General features: G+C 35.7%; 2 protein-coding genes across 5 annotated transcripts in view; one reads left to right on the forward strand and one right to left on the reverse strand.

The window, feature by feature from the left end:
- The first annotated feature begins 476 nt into the window (after window positions 1–476).
- The window catches only part of LOC122038309 (ubiquitin-like-specific protease 1D), a 33,610-nt gene continuing 13,338 nt past the window's right edge, over window positions 477–20,748 (forward strand). For 3 of the 4 annotated variants that reach the window (XR_006127835.1, XR_006127834.1, XM_042597994.1), the window contains exons 1-8: window positions 477–840; window positions 1,633–1,684; window positions 2,937–3,016; window positions 3,094–3,362; window positions 5,307–5,352; window positions 17,747–17,817; window positions 17,909–17,938; window positions 18,024–18,119. Coding sequence is in view for 2 of the 4 variants with exons in the window: in XM_042597994.1 (XP_042453928.1) it covers window positions 583–840; window positions 1,633–1,684; window positions 2,937–3,016; window positions 3,094–3,362; window positions 5,307–5,352; window positions 17,747–17,817; window positions 17,909–17,938; window positions 18,024–18,119 (902 nt within the window). In the remaining 2 variants the exon portion in view is untranslated. The remainder of the gene's footprint in view (window positions 841–1,632; window positions 1,685–2,936; window positions 3,017–3,093; window positions 3,363–5,306; window positions 5,353–17,746; window positions 17,818–17,908; window positions 17,939–18,023; window positions 18,120–20,748) is intronic. The other variant, XM_042597995.1, reaches the window with a different exon arrangement.
- Window positions 5,915–6,758, reverse strand: LOC122038311. Its single transcript, XM_042597996.1, has 2 exons — window positions 6,439–6,758; window positions 5,915–6,353 (listed from the first exon to the last, which is right to left on the reverse strand). Exons 1-2 carry the CDS (start codon window positions 6,502–6,504, stop codon window positions 5,958–5,960), a joined length of 462 nt encoding a protein of 153 aa, XP_042453930.1. The 5' UTR covers window positions 6,505–6,758; the 3' UTR covers window positions 5,915–5,957.

Consider the following 20,748-nt stretch of genomic DNA (forward strand, 5'->3'; position numbering starts at 1 on the left):
ATGATCCTTGAAAGGAATTTAGTTCGTCGATTATACGACCAGTAAATTAAAAAAATGTACGACAACTGATAACATCGACAGAAGCAAGGAAGAGAGTTTTAAATCAGCTTAAGTTTTTTTAATTAATTTAGGTTTTCAACCTTTCCAATACCACAAATGTATAACAACATACTCCGTATAAATTTTGAATTCTCGTTGTTGTACGAGGCCGTCTTATTTTCTACCAGCGTCATCCCGGGCACATTACAAAAGGTAAACCATGGTAAACCACAGACACCCAGAGAAATATTTTCGGATGCGCTAGAAATTGATTCTAAAATAAATACTCACATCGCTTTTAATCGAACGTCTTCCGTGCCCCCAGTGCCGGCCCTTCAATGACTCTAAACAAGTATGAACGAAAGTTGTTTTTTTTAAAAAAAAAAATTGAAATATTCCATATTTAATAGGCTGGGTTATCCATTAATTTCCAGTAGGGTAAAATAAGTTGAGAATATTCCCGTCCCCTTCGGAGCGCAAACCCCAGAAGCCGTCGAACTCGTCGCGATCGTCTTGATCGATCGCGAAGGCATTCAGATCTGAATGGGCGGTGGCGACGTACCGCCGCCGGAGATCGATACTTTTCTGGCTGTTTCTGGCTCGAGGAAGGCAGCGATGGCCGATGACTCAAACCTCTCCGAGTTCTCCGATCACGCCCTAGAGGAGAAAATCCAGCGGTTGATGAGCCTAATCTCGTCAGGCTTTGCGAACCGGCTTGCCGATCGAGGCGATAAGTTGAGGATTAACCTCCGGGAGTTGCAGTCGGAGAGGAATCGGAGGAAGCTTGTGGTCTCTTCCAAGGTAGGTTGATGGTTGTCTGGCTTGTCCGACGGGTGGGAGAGTGGAGGTAGATACGGGATGATACTTGGTTGAGTAATAGAGATTTATTTTATGCACATAGAGTCTTGAATCGAGAATCTGACAGCATACATTCCAATTGAGAGAATGGTTTAGGGTTTGAATGAACTTATAATCGTAGAGGCTCAAAGTTAGTTTTTTAATGGAAAATACAATTTTTTTTTTGAAGAGAACTACTTTGATGGTAAAATTAAATGAAGGGTTTAAATAAGACAAAAACCTTTTTTCTCCCACAAAATTCTAAGATAGGAATGGTGAGATTGTTGGCTAAAGAAGGTCCAACGAAATATCAACAATGAGAATTTGCATCAGAAGGGGAAAAAATACCTAAACTAAAAAATAAATTGAGGCAAAGATTAGGAAGGAACACTCAAATTCATGATCATGTAGGAGCAGATTGAGTCTTTGAGGAAAAGATACACTTGGGAATGTTTTTTCTCCTGTTTATCCAAAATCAGTTGCAATACCGAACAACACCACCCAATAGCTAGGAGCTAAAGAGAATTATGCTGTAGGGAATTAATAGGAAGGTCATAACATAGTAATAAAATCCATAAAAGAGGCCGAGATGTGGATAGACATTGATAGTTGCAATGCTTCAACGAGTGGCATTTTTTTTTTGTTTAAATTTGAAAGGGGCAAAATTCAGCAAAATTTCATTCATCACTTTAGGAGATTTGATTTCCCCTAATACAATAAAGCTGACCTTACCTGTTACTGTTATATTTGTTACAGGGTGTTGGAGCCTGCTGTAGTCTTTCTCAATTAACTAACAGTAATCCCTCAGGTAAAACTCAAGACTTGTATAAATAATTAGGAAAACCATTCTAAATTGGAGTAGCTCAATTATTTGGCACTTATTCATTTTTTATTACAATACTATTATTTACTATCATGAAGCACCCTCATGACGCCTTTGGTAGTTGTGATATTATTCAGGCATTTGATTGGACTATAATGTCATGTTTATTTTGCATCAAGTTTTGAAGTTGCACATAATCTTAGCATCCTGCAAATTAACATGCTAAATTTAGAGATAGAGACTGTCAAATAAGAGTTTCTGCTCTTTTTCTCATCTTTGATACATTGCATTTCAACAAGCATGAAGCACGCATATACTGCTACTTTCCAATATGCTACATGCTGAAAGAAATCCTCTTTAGGGTACAAGTTCTGCTGTTGGCTTCTATAGTTAATTCTATTGTCAAGAGACATTACAGAAACTATTGATTTGTATATATTCAGGTCAAAGCTATTATAACATATAATCTATAGAATGTTTGAACTGGTAAAGTAAAGCAGAGCCCAAGAAGGTAGATAGTTTTGACAATAACAAAATAGTGTGTTTATAAACCTACCACTTATATGTTTCTAGATACTAAATTATTTGCCATACTTATGCTAATTCAAAAATAGGAGAACACATCATACGCAATGTCAAGTAGTATGATGGACACACTCATTATCGCTTCTTGGATTTAAAAACATGTTAGATATGTTTAGTACTTAGAAAAATTAGTAGAAATTCCATCAAGGAAATTAGGGAACCATTGGAGGAAACTGTCATTCAAAATAAACAACCATAAACCAAATTTATGGTTTATGGTGTGGTGTTATTCCTTTTCTTGAACGTTGATTTTGCAGTGGTTGATTCTGATTAGCAACTACTTTAAGTATTGTCTTTGGCTAATGACATTCCGACATTTATACTAAACTACTAGTTGTCCTTGAGTAGTATGAATAACCAATTTTCGAAGATAAGCAGAACAATGCGCCACATAGCTTGAATGCTAATGATGATTTTCTGATAATTAAATCCAAAGAACATGCGATAAACAAGAAAAGTGACTGCCTAAGTAGTTGGATTCTTCAGAGTTCAGACCCATTGTTTAAGTTCTTACTTTACACAAGAGTAAATTTGTCATTCTAATATGGAATCTTTATCTAGTGGATTAAGCAGTTATATTCTGAACTCCACAATAATAAATATTATGGTTCTTTGATGTGCCTAGACTTGCTTAACAATAATAAGCTATCAGGTACTGTTGCACATTATCATGCAGATACCACAACGTCAGAACCTTTTTCACAGTCTTCATCGGAGAAGTTAGAGGACCAGGTAACTATCTCTTTTTGGTGATTTGGTTATGTTTGTATAACTTTGTTCACACTGGAATTTTCATGTTCTTTCTTCAGCCAGTTGTAGCATGCAGTAAAGGTACAAAGATTGCCAGTCAAGACAAGGGCAAAGTTTCCAAAAAATGTGAGTTAAAAACATGTGGGAGAGGACATCAAATTGCAGTATCATCCTCACAGCCACCTAATGTTTCTCGTCAGCAAACTCCTTCCCTTTCTGCTAGGAACTCATCCGAGAAAGATTTGAGATTCTTGAATAGTGATTCTAGGATCTTCAAATCTTGCAGTCTGTCTTGTAATAGAAGGAAAACGTGTTCTGGCAATCAAAGGTAACTAGTAAGTTTTCATTGACCTTTTGGTAAACTTATACATGCCTCGCTCTCATGTATTCTTGTATTATATCAATTTCGATATTCCTAGGACTTTATCGAGAAGATCTGTGCAAAAACCATAGTATTGTGATGCTTTCATTTCATGTTACTTTAATCTGATTGCTGTTATTAACTCATTCTATGTTCTGGAAGAATACTTCTGAATTGAGTGAAATTGGAAACTGGATTGGATTTCATGGGTGATGACTGGTTGGATAAAGAGAGCTTGTTGAAGAAGGGAATCCACGAATCTTCAATAATCGACATGGGGAAAGACACAAATCTCCAAGAATGAGAGAATTCTCATATCCTTATTTGATTCCAATTCCTTTTAATTACATCACTTTCCATTTGTGTACCATTTGAAAGATATGTCACCATTGCCTGATGGCTCCTAACTCCTCATTCTACTTCTAGTACACTATTTAGATAAGCATGTACGCACAATTTGATGCATGACAATGTTTTAGGAAATCGACGAATAAGCAGCTATGTCACACAATAGGCTTATGCACTGAAGAACCGTATTGCATACATTTATTGTTTCATAAGAATTTTAACCCTTTAAAGTCCAAGTGATATTCTAGATAATGTATAAACAAAAAACAGATTTTTTTTGTCTTGCTTAAATGAATATTTAAGAAGGGGAGCCTTGGCACAACGGTAAAGCTGTTGCTTTGTGATCAAAAGGTTATTAGTTCGAATCCTGGAAATAGCCTTTTGCAAAAAGTAGGGTAAGGCTGTGTACAATAGATCCTTCCCTGGGACTCCGCATGGTGGGAGCTTCGTGCATCGGGCTGTCCTTTTTTTATTTTTTAAATGAATATCTAAATTTTCTTTTATTTGAATTCTCCAAGCTATGTTTTCCCTTGTACTTTGTTGTAGCATATTGTTCTTTTTGACTCTTAGGCTTTTGAAAGCTCATTTTATGCATCATGTATCAGGAAGTAGGCACTCCCTTCTTTATCTTTAATTTCATTAATGGAGTCATACCAAGTTGTAATACAACAACAACCAAGCCTTATCCCATGGGTGGGGTTGTCTATATGGATTCTTCTATCTCATTGGGCTTTATCTCATACTATATCATCATTTATATTTAAATAAATTTTATTTTTTTTATTGTTGTTAACCAAGTCTTTTTTTTTATCTTTCTTTTCTTCATTTGATATGCACATTTGTCATAGTTTCACATTGCATAACTGGAGTATTTATTGGTCTAAGTACATATCCGTACTATACCAAATCAAGTTATAATACATTAAACAAAATGCTTTATGATCTCGGGATCTGTATATTGTTAATACACACATTAGAAGCGCTGCTTACACCACCTCTAGCGAACAACTTGACAAATCATAGTACACCCATAGAACAAAGGTGTATAGCAGCCTCCTAGTATAAGCCAAGGAAAAGGGAACTAGCACATGTCATAGTCAAATTTTTCCAGACGGCTAATGTGCTCCTCTTGAAACTTTCTTAATATCCACCCCATGGATTGGGATTTGGAAAAGGGATTGAACTCTTGAATCAGAGAACCACTAACATTCCGCTCTACTATTCTTCCTTTGTAAGTTATTTGGAGCACTTTGACAAGTAGGAGAGCGCCTCAGCCAATTCACTGACTTTATCTGGACACTATAGTGGTCATCATGCCTTGATTGCTTAGCTCAATCCTAGTTTTCTTTGACTTAGATCTGAATATAAACCTGTCCCATATCCAATTAAGTGGGGATTTACTGAAATATGTAATGGATGACATAAGTACAATGTAAGTTACTTTATTTTTGCTTGCTCTATTATGGAAACTTGAAAGTTGCATTGAAGATGCCAGTGGTCACTAATATTCTACAAATGTTTCTGTTGATGATAATCTAATTATTGGTCATGATCTTTTCTTAGGCCTATCGACTCTGGAGGTGGGAACTCAATGGCAAGGATGTTCAAGGTCAGTGCACTTCTTCATATCAACTGGTGCTTAATATCTCTTTTTGGCAACTCTGCATTTATTTCATTTTCTTTGCTATATGTGGTCTATTAAGTTGTTTTTCTTTTATTTATTTCAATGTTGTAGATGGCGATAGGCGGTGGTAGGGTGGTTAGCGACCGCCTACCGTCTCAGTCTCCTAGCGGTGTCTAGGCGTTGAATTAAAAATAAAAAAGTAAAAAATATTATATATGTATATTCGCCAAGCTCGAGCGATGCGTTCGGTCTTGTTGCCAGGCAGTGTTGCAGATTTCGCTAGGCGCCAGTCGGGCGCTCGACTGGCGCCTAGCGCCTAGAGCGTCTAGGCGCTCTAGATACAATATCATCTTTTAGTGAAAATGTGAAATGCACATTGATCTCAATAAAATACCAAAATTCAAAACAAGTAACAACTAGCAAGTGATACCAAAATGAACATCAAGTAGCCTAAGCTAAGTAGCAAATAGCATCAAAGTATTCAAAGTTCCAACTTCAAAGGAAAAAAAACATGGAAACAAACTAGTAGTCTAGTACAAACTACAAACTACAAAGATAACAATCATAACATCAGTTTGTACTACAAATCCTTAGGAAAATTCCTCTCCTTCTCCATATTCTTCTATGACATGCTCTTCGTCTGATTCAAAATCAAACTCATACACACTCACTTCCTCCTCACTCTCGGATTGAAAGTCATCCTCATCAAGTTCTCTAAGTCTACTACTTCTTCTAGGCCTAAGTGCTTCATCTGCTCCCATAGCATCACTAACAACTTTCCAAGTCATGCCCGTGTCGTGTTCAACTTCATCATCAGCCCCATCAACAATCCAATCTTGTCTAGAACTTGCATCACTTGCTAGAAGAACCTCAATATTCCTCTCTTTCTCCCTATTTTTCTTGTTCATTAGTTTTGCATTGAATTGAACAAAGACTAGATTATTTAATCGATTTGTATCTAGTCTATTCCTTTTCTTTGTATGCACCTACAAATACAATTAATATTTATGATAACATAATGAACTATTAGTCTATTAGTATTAAAATAGTTTAAGACTTTAAGCTACTAACCCCTTCAAATGTACTCCAATTTCTTTCACACCCCGATGAACTAGTAGTTAAAGAGAGGATCTTCATAGCAATTTTCTGCAAGTTAGGAGTCAATGCACCAAAAGTCGACCACCAATTTGCTGCGTAATTATAAAAAAATAAGTCAATAACATGAATAATATTAATAACCTCAAGCAATAAAAATATTATGAATATTTATTTAATTACCTGGATCAAACTTGTCATCATTCAATGAACATGCTTTTACTGCAATGGGTTTCCCAAAGATAGACTCCTTTTTCTTATACATGGGTAACTCCTCACTCAAAATGATATTTTGCATATCAATATCTCCCAGAAAGATAACATCCATACAATCAATGACCCCAATTGAGACAGTTTGATCCAAATAAAGAAGCGGATCCTTATAATGATAAAAAGGATTCAACAAATAAGCTATCAAATGCAGTGGACTATCTAGCCTATCTTTCATCTTTGCATCAATAATATCAATAATATGCTGATAGTTTTTTGGAACATTACTTAGAGCATTCTTAATATCTTTCTTAGCTTGCAGAAGCTCACCATACACAAAACCCATAGATGGTTTCTTATCGGCATCAACAATTCGAAGCACCTTCACCAAAGGTGCAAAAACCTTCAAGCACAATGACACACAAATCCAAAATCCAATACTCAACACTGTTGTGTAAGATGTTTTCCCTTTAACACTCTTGGAAAATTTGCATTCTTCCAAATCAGTGCTAGTAAACATTGCCCTTAATTGACTTTTTTTCTAAGATAAACTTCGCAAAGTTAGAAATGCTGAAGCAAATCTAGTCACCCTTGGTCTCACAATATCTCTCTTCTTTGTATATGATCTCATCAATGCCAAGGTCTTATGGTGAGCATAAATAAATATAGTTAATGCCTTGGCTTGATCAATGACTTTCTTGAACCTCGGTATACTTGCAATGCTTTCAAGTATAAGATTTATAGAATGAGTAGCACATGAGGTCCAAAAGATTGTTGGCCTCTTCTCCTTCAACAACTTTGCAGCTCCCATGTTATTTGAGGCATTATCAGTTACTATTTGAACAACATTTTCTGGACCAACCTGTTGAATGCATTGCTCTACATACTCATAAATTAGTTGACTTGTATGAGTTTCATCTGAAGATTCTTTAGAGGAAAGAAAAACAGTGCCTAATCTAGAATTGACACACAAGTTCATAATTGACCTCCTTTTTCTGTCACTCCAAGCATCTGTCATAATTGAGCACCCATTTAATTTCCATTCTTCTTCATTTGTCTTCAGTAAGCCTTTGATCCTGTCAACCTCTTTCTTCAAATACGGCTAGCTCATTTCATATCTAATAGGAGGTTTAAACCCTGGCCCAAATTGACCAACCGCCTCTATCATCACCTTAAAGCTATCTCTATCAACAACATTAAAAGGAACACCAGCTTCATATGCCCATCTACAAACATATTCTTTAACCAAACTTGTTCTTTCTTTGAAAAGAGCATCATTGATGTTTTGTTCCCGCTTGCTCTTTGCTAAGTTCAAAGAAGTCTCGGGGTTAATCACATTTGAAAACTTATCCATAGGACCAAGGGTACGTGATGGCTTCATGGTCCCAAAAGACTCTTGAAATTCATCCACATCAATGTCTTTTCGAATATTCACATCTGATCTTAAAGATTCCTCTTCAATTTTCTTGTTTCTCTTCTTCATCTTTCCCTCATTAATTGCATTCCTACACTTAGCTTGATCATCTTTTGAAGACTTTGGACATGTAGACACATTTCCCATTATGTGTGCTACGTGTTCTTTTATTCTGTAAACTCCTCGAGACATAACTTTTCCACATAAAATACATTTGACTTTGTCCAAGTTCTTTGCATCAATTAACATCCCATACACCCATCCAACATCATTCGATTTTCGTTTTAGTACTTCACAATCTTGAGAAGCTTGAGAAACACTAACCGAGCCCGAACCTGAACCCTCGGGAGCACTTGAAGATGCCATAACTGATTAACTGCATAAATAGGAGGAATTGAATGGGGGAGAAATGAGCATTTGTCTACATGTCTGGATCAATGGAGTTGTAATGCACAAATGCACACATGAGAAAGGAAAAAATGTGTAAAGTCTAAAGTGAAACCAAATGACCAAATAATAAGCATGCAAAAGTCCTCAAAACCAAAATATCTAAGACAATTAAATTAACTAATAGAATACCTACTCTCCATGAAAAGTTACCAAACAAGAAGACTAGAAGAGTAACATCCAGAATACCTTCCTACATTTTTAATCCCAATCTTTCCTTCATTTACTTCACTTTTCAAGTCACCAGTTATAAAGCAAAAAATTGCATGTGATAATCATATTCAACTCAATGCATCTCTCCTTCCCCTTCCCACTTCTAAGTTCTAATTATTCATAGAGCTGGTTTGATGAGGTTTATATTCACTTGTTCAACAAAACTTTAACAATTAATACTCACAGTGAATGAGTTGGGTGGCTACAAGTTTAGAAGAATGCTTAATGGTGGGCTCAACAAGGAGACATCATGTCTTAAAATCCAAGAAAATAATTTCTGATTGATGCATGAAAAATAAATCTTTTGGTTCTGGAAAAAATACCACGAGTACACTCAAAGAACCAAGAAGCATAAAAGAAGAAGCAAGAAGGAAGAAACACCAAGAAGCATCGAAGAACCAAGAAACATCAAAGAAGAAGCAAGACGGAAGAAGCACTAAAAATCATCGAAGAACCAAGAAACATCGAAGAACCAAGAAGTTAGAAGCACCAAGAAGAACCAAGAACAAGAAGCAACAAAGAAGAAGTGAAGAACTCAGAAGCAAGAAGGCAGCAGCAAGATGAAGCATTGAAGAACCAAGAAGGATCGAAGAGGAAGCAAGAAGGCAAGCAAAAAGCATGGAAGAATGAAGAATAAGAACTCACCAGTGGTGCAGATTCTTGCTTCTTTGAGTTTGATGCAGAGAGATTAGGGCGCCGGAGAGATTCCAGTGAGGCGTGGCAGAGAACGGTGGAAGGGACGCCGGCGGCAGAGAGATGTGCAGCGATGTGCAGGTGGGCGGCAGAGAGATGTGCAGCGATGTGCAGGTGGGCGGCAGAGAGATGGGTGGGCGGCAGAGAGATGTGCAGCGAGATTAGGGTTGGAGTTGTGGAAAACTGGAAAGAAACATAGTAGTTTTGGGCTTTTGGGCCATAAATAATTATAAAAAAAAGGGTTTGGTCCAAAACAAAAAAGAAATCTGTTTGGTCTAGGCGGCGCCTAGGCCGAACAGACCGCCTATTCGGCACCTAGGACCGCACATAAATAGTACCACCTAGTTTGACCGAATAGGAGGTTTTCGGTTCGGCTAGGGGCCGCCTAGCGCCTAGGCGGCCGCCTAGGCCGAAATCTGCAACACTGTTGCCAGGCTTGGGTGACGCATTTGGGCTCGTCGTCAGGCTCGAGCAACACGTCTAGGCCCATCTCCGATCTTCGACGATGCATTTGGGCTTGCACAGTTCTGTGGGACTTGTGGCCGGGCTTGCGCAACACGTCCGGACCCACTGCCTTGGCCGCCTCGCGCGCCACCTCGCTAACCTCACCGGCCTCGCTTGCGGTCGCCTAAAGCACCTCCTAGGACAAAGGCAGTGTAGTTCATGTCCGCCTCCCTATGCGGTTGTCTCGACCGGTATTTAGAATATTTGTTTTATGTCCCTGCTATTATCGTTGATCGACTAAACTACCATTTTCATAAATGAGGCAAATATGTGTTTATATTTGATTGCTACCTCACATCTCTTTCAACTAATTAACTTGAACTGATTCTAGTATTGTATACAGGCAATTAGGTTTTGATGTTTATAATAAAATGGTATTGTAAATCTTGTTTGATCACACAATTTATTCTTCTTCCTGCCAAAGCGATTTGAGTGATTTATGGTTAAAAGAGTTGAGTTGATTAGTGAAAGGAGGTAGGGGTAGATAATCACTGAAGAAAATTTTATTTAATATAAAAAAACTTGAAGTAATTAATTTGTTAAAAAATGGATAGTCAAAATAGAGACGAATTTTTTCAAGTCTTCCGCGATTGTCAATTTCTTTTGCCATTCTTAGGCAAAAAGGAAAATTTCAGAACACTATGGTACAATCTGCCATGTTTAATGGATTGGAGTATCAAGCTGTTAGAAAGCAACATGTTCAAAAAGTAGTTAATTTTACAAAAATTGGGAATTCTAAGAGATATGAAGTTATTAAACAAAGGATAAAATGGAAATTTTACTAATGTGAGAGCATTTGGTGAAACTTCAAAATATGATAAAGTGAGAAATTGTCTGATATATCCACAATGCTCATGAATGATCGATAGAGTTGCATGTAACTATTGTCATAGACAGGACTTGATGGTCTTGGTCAGTGTTGGTTCATTTTAGAACCTCCCGTGGATGGTATGCAGTAAGCTGAAGATTGGGAGAACTCTAAGATGCCGTATACTGAATTTGAGAGATCAAGAGAGTATTCACAGCTTCAAGGCTCTAAGTTTGTCCATCAGAGTGGATTGATCATCTAAGTTTGTTTAGGCAAGGCAAATTTATGCCCGTCCTACAATTCATTGTACTGTTGAGCTACTACATTAAATATTACACAAGTTTTAAATAACATCTTCCATCATCATCCAAAAATGGGCTAACTTGCTTCCTTCAAATTGATGCTTGTTGGTGTTCGACTGGGGGTGAATATGAGTGTGCTGATTGTGATATTTTGTTCAATTTTGCTTTTTTACAAAATTGTTAGTATGTAGTGAAAATTAAAAAAAAGTAAAAATATAGAAATGTAAGCAAATGAAATAGATACACAATACCACAATTTTATGTGGTTCAAAAAATTCTCGGTTCATACTACATGGCCTATGACCCTTGGGTTGTTTGACCCGATAACACCGCTACCTTTTCTCCTATTTGAATATCTTCTAGAGGCGAAGAAACCTATTATAGTTCTTCCTCTTATAGTAGTAAATAAACACAATAAAATACACAGGTAAATACAACAATAGAAATAACAATGAACGACAGAACATTTTAGAAAACGAGATTTCTTGATGTTCGATTGTTGTAGATTGTTCATAGAAACACTAATATGCAACAACACTTTTTTGCGATTCATTGATAGTAGATAGATGCCAAAACATCCCTGAAACCTTCTCTTATAGAGCTTTTGTTCAATCTTGAAAAATTGTAGACATTCGACTAATTCAAATTAGCTCATGACTAATTCATTTGGATTATAACGGACTCTTTTATTGACTGTATCATCAGTTGACTAATCTAGATCAACTTGACCATTTCACCTAGATCGCAATCGTTCCCTATGTCAGTTGTATCTTTAGTCAATCGTGTATGCTTTATCAATCAAGTGCTCCATATTAAATCATAATCGGACTATGTCATATGTTGACTGTCTTTTGTTGACTTTGTCATCTGCTGACTAGATTAGTGGATTGTGAATTTTTATCAGTCGACTGCTCTTATCTCTTGAATGATTGTGAATTTTTATCAGTCGACTGCTCTTATTTCTTGAACAATTCATCAAATGAATGTTTCAAGAGTTATCTAATTTCTTCAATACATATCCTATTTAATGATCACAATACTATATTTATTCGTTGTCATTTCATCCCAAGTTGACTACCTAATCGACTTGATGATTAGTTGATTGATACCTTGACTTTCTTGAAAAAAAGTTTATTTTGCATATCCATGAGGCTTAAATCCGCAACCTCAAGGTTGAGAGCTTTGCATTCTATCCACTGATATAGATAGCTTATTGATTAAACAGAGTTTTTAAACATATTGTTTAGACTTTAACCTTGGCTAGTGTCTTAACCTACTAGGTCTTCTCATGCCAAGAAACTCCTTGTCTCTTTCTACCTATTGCCGAGTATCTTGCTGACCTCGGCTTACCAAGTCTTCTCATTGCCTAGTTCAGAACTTCCACTTGCCCATTCTCACTACCAGCCTCACAACTAGGACTTCCTTTTGCCCAGCCTTGAGGCTAGAATTTCCACTTGCTCTAGGACTTCCACTTGCCTAGAGTTCACTTAGACTTCTACAGCTGCAGGACTTCCACATGTGTCCAACATTCAGTTTTCCACGGTTTGTTATGACTTCCCAATGCTTCCTATTGTCTAAGTGTTGGCTCAACCTTACCCATTTGGATTTCTTATCAACTAAGTGTTCCGTCAACCTTAACTTCTCCCTTGCCAACTCCATATTAGAATTTTGACTTCTGCCAACACCTATTAGTCTTTTAACCCATGCAAGTGTCTCACCCACTTACTTCTACAACCATTAACATATTCAAACATATTGCTCAAACATCAAAATCTTAGATCATGGTCAACCTTTGATTTGTTAACTTTGACTAAGGGCAGATTGCACCAACTAGATTAGTTTTTGATTGTAAACATATTGTCAAGCTTGACCAAGGCAGCACCGCCTCAACAATTCTAGAGGCACTAGGCAGTAACAAACTTGAAAGACTTAATTTTTTAAATATATTTTTATATAAAATATTATTAGAGATATTTAATTTTATTAATAAAATTTAAAAGGACAATTTTGTACATTATCGAAGATTGTTTTCACAATTTGAAGTCATGACCAACTAGGTCACACAACAACTTTATCTTGTGTCGAAGCTCATTTCTTTATTAGTAAAATCCAATGTTATAAATCGCGATAGGCGGTGGCGATATGGTGCGATATGGTCAATGACCGCCTACCGGCTCGATCGCCTAGGCGGTTGAATTTTTTTACTATATTTATACATAATTAAATAATATATTAACTAAAGAATAAAAACTTAAATAAAGGATAAAAAAATTTAAAAAAATACCATAAAATATATTAACTAAAAATAAAAAAGTTAATCTAAATATTTTTTTAAAAAAATAAATAACAATAATTTTTAAATATATATTAAATTAAAATGATAATAATTAAACTTATTTAAATTATCTCAATCATGATTAAAATTATTAATCTAAAGTTTCAATTAAATCCTAAGTTAAAAAAAACTTAATCTATTCGGCAATCGACTTAGGCCCGACAACGAGTCCAGACTCATTGCGCGTGCTCGAACGCATCGCCCGAACCCGATGACGCGTCACTCGAGTCTGAATCAAAAACACTTAACCGCTGCCTAAACATAAGGCAGTGTAGTTCAAGACGGTGCGGTTGAGGTTTGCCTCCTGCTTAGGCGGTGCCTAGAACACTGGTAAAATTGAAAAAATAAAAATGCTTTTATGTTAAACTTTCAAGAATAATTTGTTAAAAAATAATATATTTGTCTAATGAATATTTTTAATTAAATAAATAAAGTTAAATGCTGCCAATAAAATATTAAAAATACTAACTAATTTGGCAACAAGTAGTAAATTATTGTAATACTATTAATATGCATTTTAATTGCTATTTAATTTTTTTTTTTATTGAACAATTTTAACTTCGATAAAGGGTAGTCTTGACATAATGATAAAATTGCTATTATGTGACTTAGAGGTAACATGTTCGGGTAGCGGATATAGTCTCTTGTAAAGAAGAATAATTACAATAGACTCTTCCTCATGATCCCGTATTGGTGGGAGCTTCGAGCATCGAGCTGCCTTTTTATTAATTTTAATTTCGATAAATTATTAATCAAATTTATTTAGCTAATAAACATCAAAGATGAATTACAAAAAAAAAAGTCCGTATAAAACCTGTAGAGGAGCAAGGGCACAATAATAACGGTATAAAAATGATAATGAAGGAGCAAAAAAAGACAAAAAAAACTTTAGAGAGAAATAATAGTACAATATTAATTATGTTTTTGACTTTTAAAAGTGGTTTTATAAAAAAATATATCAATTACTAATAAGTATAATCAATAAATATTTTTAATTTTTATTCAAATTTAATTTTGATGGTAAATTAACTTTTTATCAATAAAAAAAATTATGGATTAAATTTTAATAAAAAAATAAATTACTAACCAAATCTAACTTTAATAGTTAAAAATTTTAAATTATAAATCAATTCTAACTTTGATTTGTAAAAAATAAAAAATGATCAATTTTAACTTTGATCTATAAATATTTACCATCTAAACTTATTTAAAAAGATAATTTTAAATATTTCCCATCCAAACATATATTTCTAAAATAATAATTATATATTTTTTAATATATATATATATAGTGGGCCTCAATATATAGGGGCTTTAGGCATAGACCTTAGTGCCTTGAGCCGGCCTTGGACTAAGGATTGGTTTCCGTTAAGAAACATCATTCAGGTTTTGTGCATAGGATATGGGAAGTTGAGCAATGGTTAAACCTAACTTAAATATATTGTCAAATATAAAAAGGGGAGAGATTATCAGTGCAATCGTCTTTTAGTGAAGGTCGACGATGGTCTAGGGTTTTGATTTTTGAACAATATGCTTAAATATGTTAAGTGATTGGAGAGGTCCAAGTGGGTTAGATAGATTAATCATTTGGCATTGGTTAAAAGACCAACAACTATTGGCAAAAGTCGAAAGTCTAATAGGGAATGGGCAAGGGAGAAGTCCAAGTGGGTTTAGGTTGATCGATATTTAGTTGATAGGAAGTCAAGTGGGTCAAGGTTAACTAGATATTTGGCAATAGAAAGCATTAGGAAGTCCTAAGAGGTCGCATGTGTAAGTCTTAAAAGAATGAACTCTAGTGATATGTAGAAGTCTTGGAGGAGTAAACTCTAGCTAAGTGGAAGTCCTAAGTAGTGGAAGTTCTAGAGGAGGGGATTTTGAGCAAGTGAAAGTCTTGTTGATAAGATTGGGCAAAAGGAAGTTCTGATAGTGAGGCTAGACAAGTAGAAGTTTCTGTGATGAGGCTGGGAAGGGGAAGACATGGTATGCTGAGGTCGCGTACTAGGCAATAGATGAAGTCTCAGAGACGAGGAGTTTCTTAGTATGAGAAGTCCAAATACTAGGCTTGTTTGAGTAATAGGTTGTCTAGCTTAGTAACTGAAATGTAAGGCTCTCAACTCTGAGGTCACAGATTTGAGCCTCCTAGTGTGCAAAATAAATATTTTTTCAAGAAAGTCAAAGTATAAGTTGACTAATTGTCGAGTTGACTAGGTAGTCAATTCAGGCTGAAATATCAATGACAAGAACCGAGATAAATTTATTATTGTAATCATTAATGAGGTCCAACTAGTTGTTTGATAAATCATTCAAGAGATAAGAGTAGTTGATTGATGAGAATTAGTAGTCGGCAAATGCTCCAACTAGGAGTGCAAATGAGCCGAGCTGAGCTCGAGCATGGGTTAGCTCGAGCTAGAGAAAATTAAAGAGGCTCGGCTCAGGCTCGAGCGAGTTTGTAAATTTGAGCTCAAACTTGGCCCGACCATCTAATCATGGGCTCGAGCTCGGCTCGAAATATTGAAATAAAATGAAAAAAGGTTGTGCGGGTTGGGTTTCGAACCTTCAACCACCGACAAACCCAATGAAACCCTTTAGCCACAAACACCTCGTCAATTTAATTTTTTTTTAAAGTAGTAATTATTTTAAATATTAGAATATTGAATTAGGGAAGGGGATCCTTGGCGCAACGGTAAAGTTGTTGCTTTGTGACCTAAAGGTCACGGGTTCGAATCCTAGAAACAGCCTCTTCCAACAAGCAGGGTATGGCTACGTACAATGGATCTTTCCCCGGGATCCCGCATGACCGGAGCTTCGTGCACCGGGCTGTCTTTTTTTAAATTAGAATATTGAACTAGCTTGGCTCGAACAGGCTCGACGAGCCATCGAACCAGTATTAAATGGGCTCGAGATCGGCTTGAATATTAAATGAGCTGGCTTGAGCTCTTCTCGATCTCGATCAACTCCGAGCTCGAGTCGAGCTACTCGCAAGCGACTTGACTCATTTGCACCTCTAACTCCAACTAGCAGATGACTATGGTGCTAATTTGGGTGGTCAGGTGGGTTCAGGATTTGGATCAAAGCAAGAATCTTACAAAAAAAATCTTAATCCGAATCTGACCCGAACTCAAAAACTTGAAACTTGAACCCAAACCTGGATAACCCGCTCGACCCAAAAAAAAATATTTTTTTTTGTTATTTCTCTATAATTCTTCAATTTTATCTCAATATTTCATCATTGTTATACTAACATTATACTATTTATGTACATAAAATATCTTAATTTTTAAAATAAAATTTGATTTAATCTTAAAATAATTCTTAAATCTTAATTCAGTCAATGAAAATCCAACCTGAACCTAAACCAACTCAAAAACCCTCAACCCGAATCCAACTTGAATTCGAAAACCCCCAACCCTAATCCGATATTTTCGGGTCAACTCGGGTCCGGTTGACGCGTCGGGTCCATTTTTGATACCCCTACATATGACTGTTGACTACGTATAGTCAACAGAATTTGAATTAGTGATCTAAAAGATTTGGTCATGATTTTATCTGAAGAAATCTATTATAAAGCATAAACAATCAAAAAAGGACCATCCGGTGCATGATAAAGCATAAACAATCGATTAATGAAATAATCAACAGTGGGAATGGCTGCGATCCAAGTGAACTGGTCAAGTTGATTTTGATTAGTCAACTGCAGAAGAACCGGTTGTGATGTAGATGAATCTGTCATAAGCCAATTGTAATCAATCGACTAGTTTGTGGTTTTTAAGGATTGAACAAACATCTCTATAAGAGGATATTTTGAGGAAGTTTTGGCATCTATCTACTAACAATGAATCCCAGAGAAGTGCTTCTGCATTCTAGTGTTTATATGAGCAACCTACAAAAATGAAACAATAAGCCTTCTAGTTTTCTAAAGTGTTCTTTCATTCATTGTTATTTCTATTGTTGTATTTGCTTGTGTATTTTGTTTTGTCTGTGTATTGCTATAAGAACAAAGATTGTAAGAGGTTTATCTGCCTCTAGAAGCTATCCGAATAGGAAAAAGATAGCATTGTTACTGGGGTTGATCTTGGATCTTAGGCTGTGTGGAGTAGGAGCCGGGGATTCTCGTACCACTTTATCCCAACACATGGTATCCTGACCGTAATCTTCTTCCCAGCTACCAAACCTGCACTGGAACCAGTTTAAAAACCATAGTTACACTTACCTGTAGTGTGATTTGCTAGGATGCATGGTTCAGAAATATGATTGGAATTGGAGAAGATGTTTTGTAAAATTATTTCTACCAACTTTTGTGATTAACAGTCAGAGTAAGAACGCAGACTGGAGTTATCTTTTTGTCATTCTCTAAACAGGTTCGTGAAGTTGTCATGTTGGATGAAGAAGTTCATTCTGCACATCCAACGGGATATGATACTGGCAAATGGTAAACATGCTGCGGAACTTTTCTTTCTCTCTCTCAACCTAAATATTTCTTTGTTATAGTACATCTTGCTAACCGTACCCATTTTGCTTAGGAAGAAGAGGAAGATTTACTATCCTTCAAGGTGTTTCTCTATGATTAATTGAACATATAAAATATTGGGCTCAATGTTATCTGCAAATTCTTACTTGTTTATTATCGTACAACAGGGATGATCCTGAATCTGTTGAGCTTTCAATTGCAGATATACAATGTCTAGATCCAGAATCCTATTTATCATCTCCCATAATGAACTTTTATATTCAGTAAGTAACTTCCTTGTTCATCAAAATTATTTGGTTCAGAAAAAACGACAAGGATTCTTATTTTTCAGTCGATAATTTTGCTCGGAAGTAGAGTTTCATTTATTAACACAATAATCAAGAAAAACCTAAACCATTTGACCTTCAAAAGTTGAATATCTGAAGATAAGGTGCTTTTTTCTTTTACTTTTCCCTACATTTAATGTCTATGTCTATCAAGTATTAACAACAATATAGTATCTAGCAAGAAACCTTTGTAAAGTAATAAGTAATACATCTCTTTAGAATAAAAAAGTTTTTTTTTTAAATTTAACGGTGGTTATTTTTCTTTCAAGTTAGTTTGTAGTCATCTCTTAAGAATAGAAAAAGGAAACTTTGTTGTTATTTTTCTTGCAAATTAATTTATACTTATTGACTTTTTTTATTTTGATTTAACTGGTTGTTGATATTGATATAGAATTCATTTGGCGTATCTTCATTTAATGGGACTTGATTTTGTTTCTCTTTTTCTCTCTTTTGTCTTTAGCTGATTATTCAGCTCATCTGTGTCTCCTTGTAACTTGGATACTTATTAATATTTATTCTAGGATGCATTTTAATTATGTTTGGCTATTTATTTTGTCAGTTTAGTCAATGTAGTGTTTTATATAATAGTTAAACAAGTTAATTCGATTAAACATGTTAATTAATCATGTTTGGAGGTAGAGCAATAAAGAGGGTAGGCCGGTGTATAAAACTCTTTCCAATGCACGGTCCCAGAGAAGGATTTATTGTACGGTAGATGGTGGCGGGGCAGTCAGTGACTGCCTACCACCTCGGTCGCGTAGGTGGTTGAATTTTTTTTTTACTATGTTTTATATATAATATTATAAATAGTCATTATTCTTTATGTTTATGTATAAATAATCTTCATACAATACAATTTATATTAAGTACAAATAAATATATAAATGCAACTAACAAGAGAATTAATAAAAATTCATCACTACATTAATACTAAAAAGGTAGTATCATTACTTTTACCAAAAACCTAAGTTTAAAATTCAAAGTTTCAATCCAACACGACAACAAGCCAATAAGGACTAGACTAACCATAACTAATCTTATAGATCATCTACAAATGCACCATCAACTACATTCATGATCCTCTCATCATCGGACTCAAAATCAACATCTTCATTTTCTTCCTCCGTTGTAAGGAAGTCCTCATCAAGTTCTCTAATGGGGATGTTCCTTGCGCTCTTCCTTGGCTGTAGCACTTCATCCGCTCCTGAGGCCTTTGCCACCATTCTCCAAGTAAGTCCTGAACCCAGCTCCACCTCAACTTCATCTTCACCATCAACAAGTCAACTTTTAGCTTCACTAGCTTGAGAGGATAGAAGCAAATCTCTATCCATTTCTCTTTTACTCTTCTTCTTCATAAGATTGACTTTGAATTTGACATATAGAAGATAATTCAATGTTGATGTCTCGAGCCTATTCCTTTTCTCGGTATGTATCTAAATAATTAGAAAATTATTAAAAACTAATAAAAAGAAAGGATAGATAACATAATTTATAAATTACTAGTTACTCTTTCAAATTGGTTCCAATTTCTTTCACATCCCGATGGACTACTTGTTGGTCCCATGCAGCCGGCAAGAGAGGGTGAATTGCTTGCAAAAATAGAAATAATCCCTTTCTCGATTTTTCAATTTAGTTGGATAGCACGATTAAAACAAATAGAAAGAAATTGAACAACTAAAGAAAGTAAGACAGTTGTTTACTTGGTTACAACGTAGGTGATTGTTAATCCAAGGCGTTGAAGAAAGCTCCACTAGAAAATACTCCTTCGTTGAAGGTGGAGTAGCCTGACATACTTTTAAGCTTACAAAAGACTAGGAAAATGAATACAGGATTTGTAGTTCAATTGTTCTTTAATTCCTAGTTCCAAGGGCCTTTTTATAGCTCTGAAAAATCTTATCCGTGGCTTGAAAATGCCTTTAAGATGATCCAAGGCGCCTTCAATTAGACAAGTTTTATTGCCGAAGATAAAATTTTATCTTCGGCTAATGGTCATTGAAGAGCCTTCTGTGAGGGCTTGAAGGAGCCTTCCATGAGCTTGAAGACGCCTTTCTCCAGCAGCTTCTTGTGGGTGATTTTGACCATTTGGAATTGGGCTCACCCGACCCCATCTTTCGGCTTTCTTCTCGAGCAAACTTCCGCTTCGGCTTCTCGTCCTTTGGAAGCGCCACGCGCGTACTTCTCGTTCGCTAGTGTACTCTTCCTTCTTGTCCCTCGGATGCTTGGAGCCCATTGGCTCCTTTCCCGTGCCATCCATCTCGTTCGCTACATCTTTCGCTCAACTTCTTGTGCTCCTAAGTTCCTACACACTTAGACACAAGGCATCAAACACAAACAAGACCTAACTTAACTCGGTTGACCACATCAAAACTATCCCGGGGTACTTACACTACTTGGCAAAGATAGAAATCTCATTGTCATTTTTTGTAAGTCACCATCATAATTGGACCACCATCCAACTTTAAAAAGTAAAAAGGCAAAAAAATAATAAACCAAAAAAAAAGGTAAAAAAGATATGTATGTTAGTCAATAGAAATAAAGGAAAGAGATGTACTCAAATCAAAGTCAT

This window comes from Zingiber officinale, chromosome 1A (genome assembly GCF_018446385.1).
Source record: "Zingiber officinale cultivar Zhangliang chromosome 1A, Zo_v1.1, whole genome shotgun sequence".
Taxonomy (NCBI): Eukaryota; Viridiplantae; Streptophyta; class Magnoliopsida; order Zingiberales; family Zingiberaceae; genus Zingiber; species Zingiber officinale.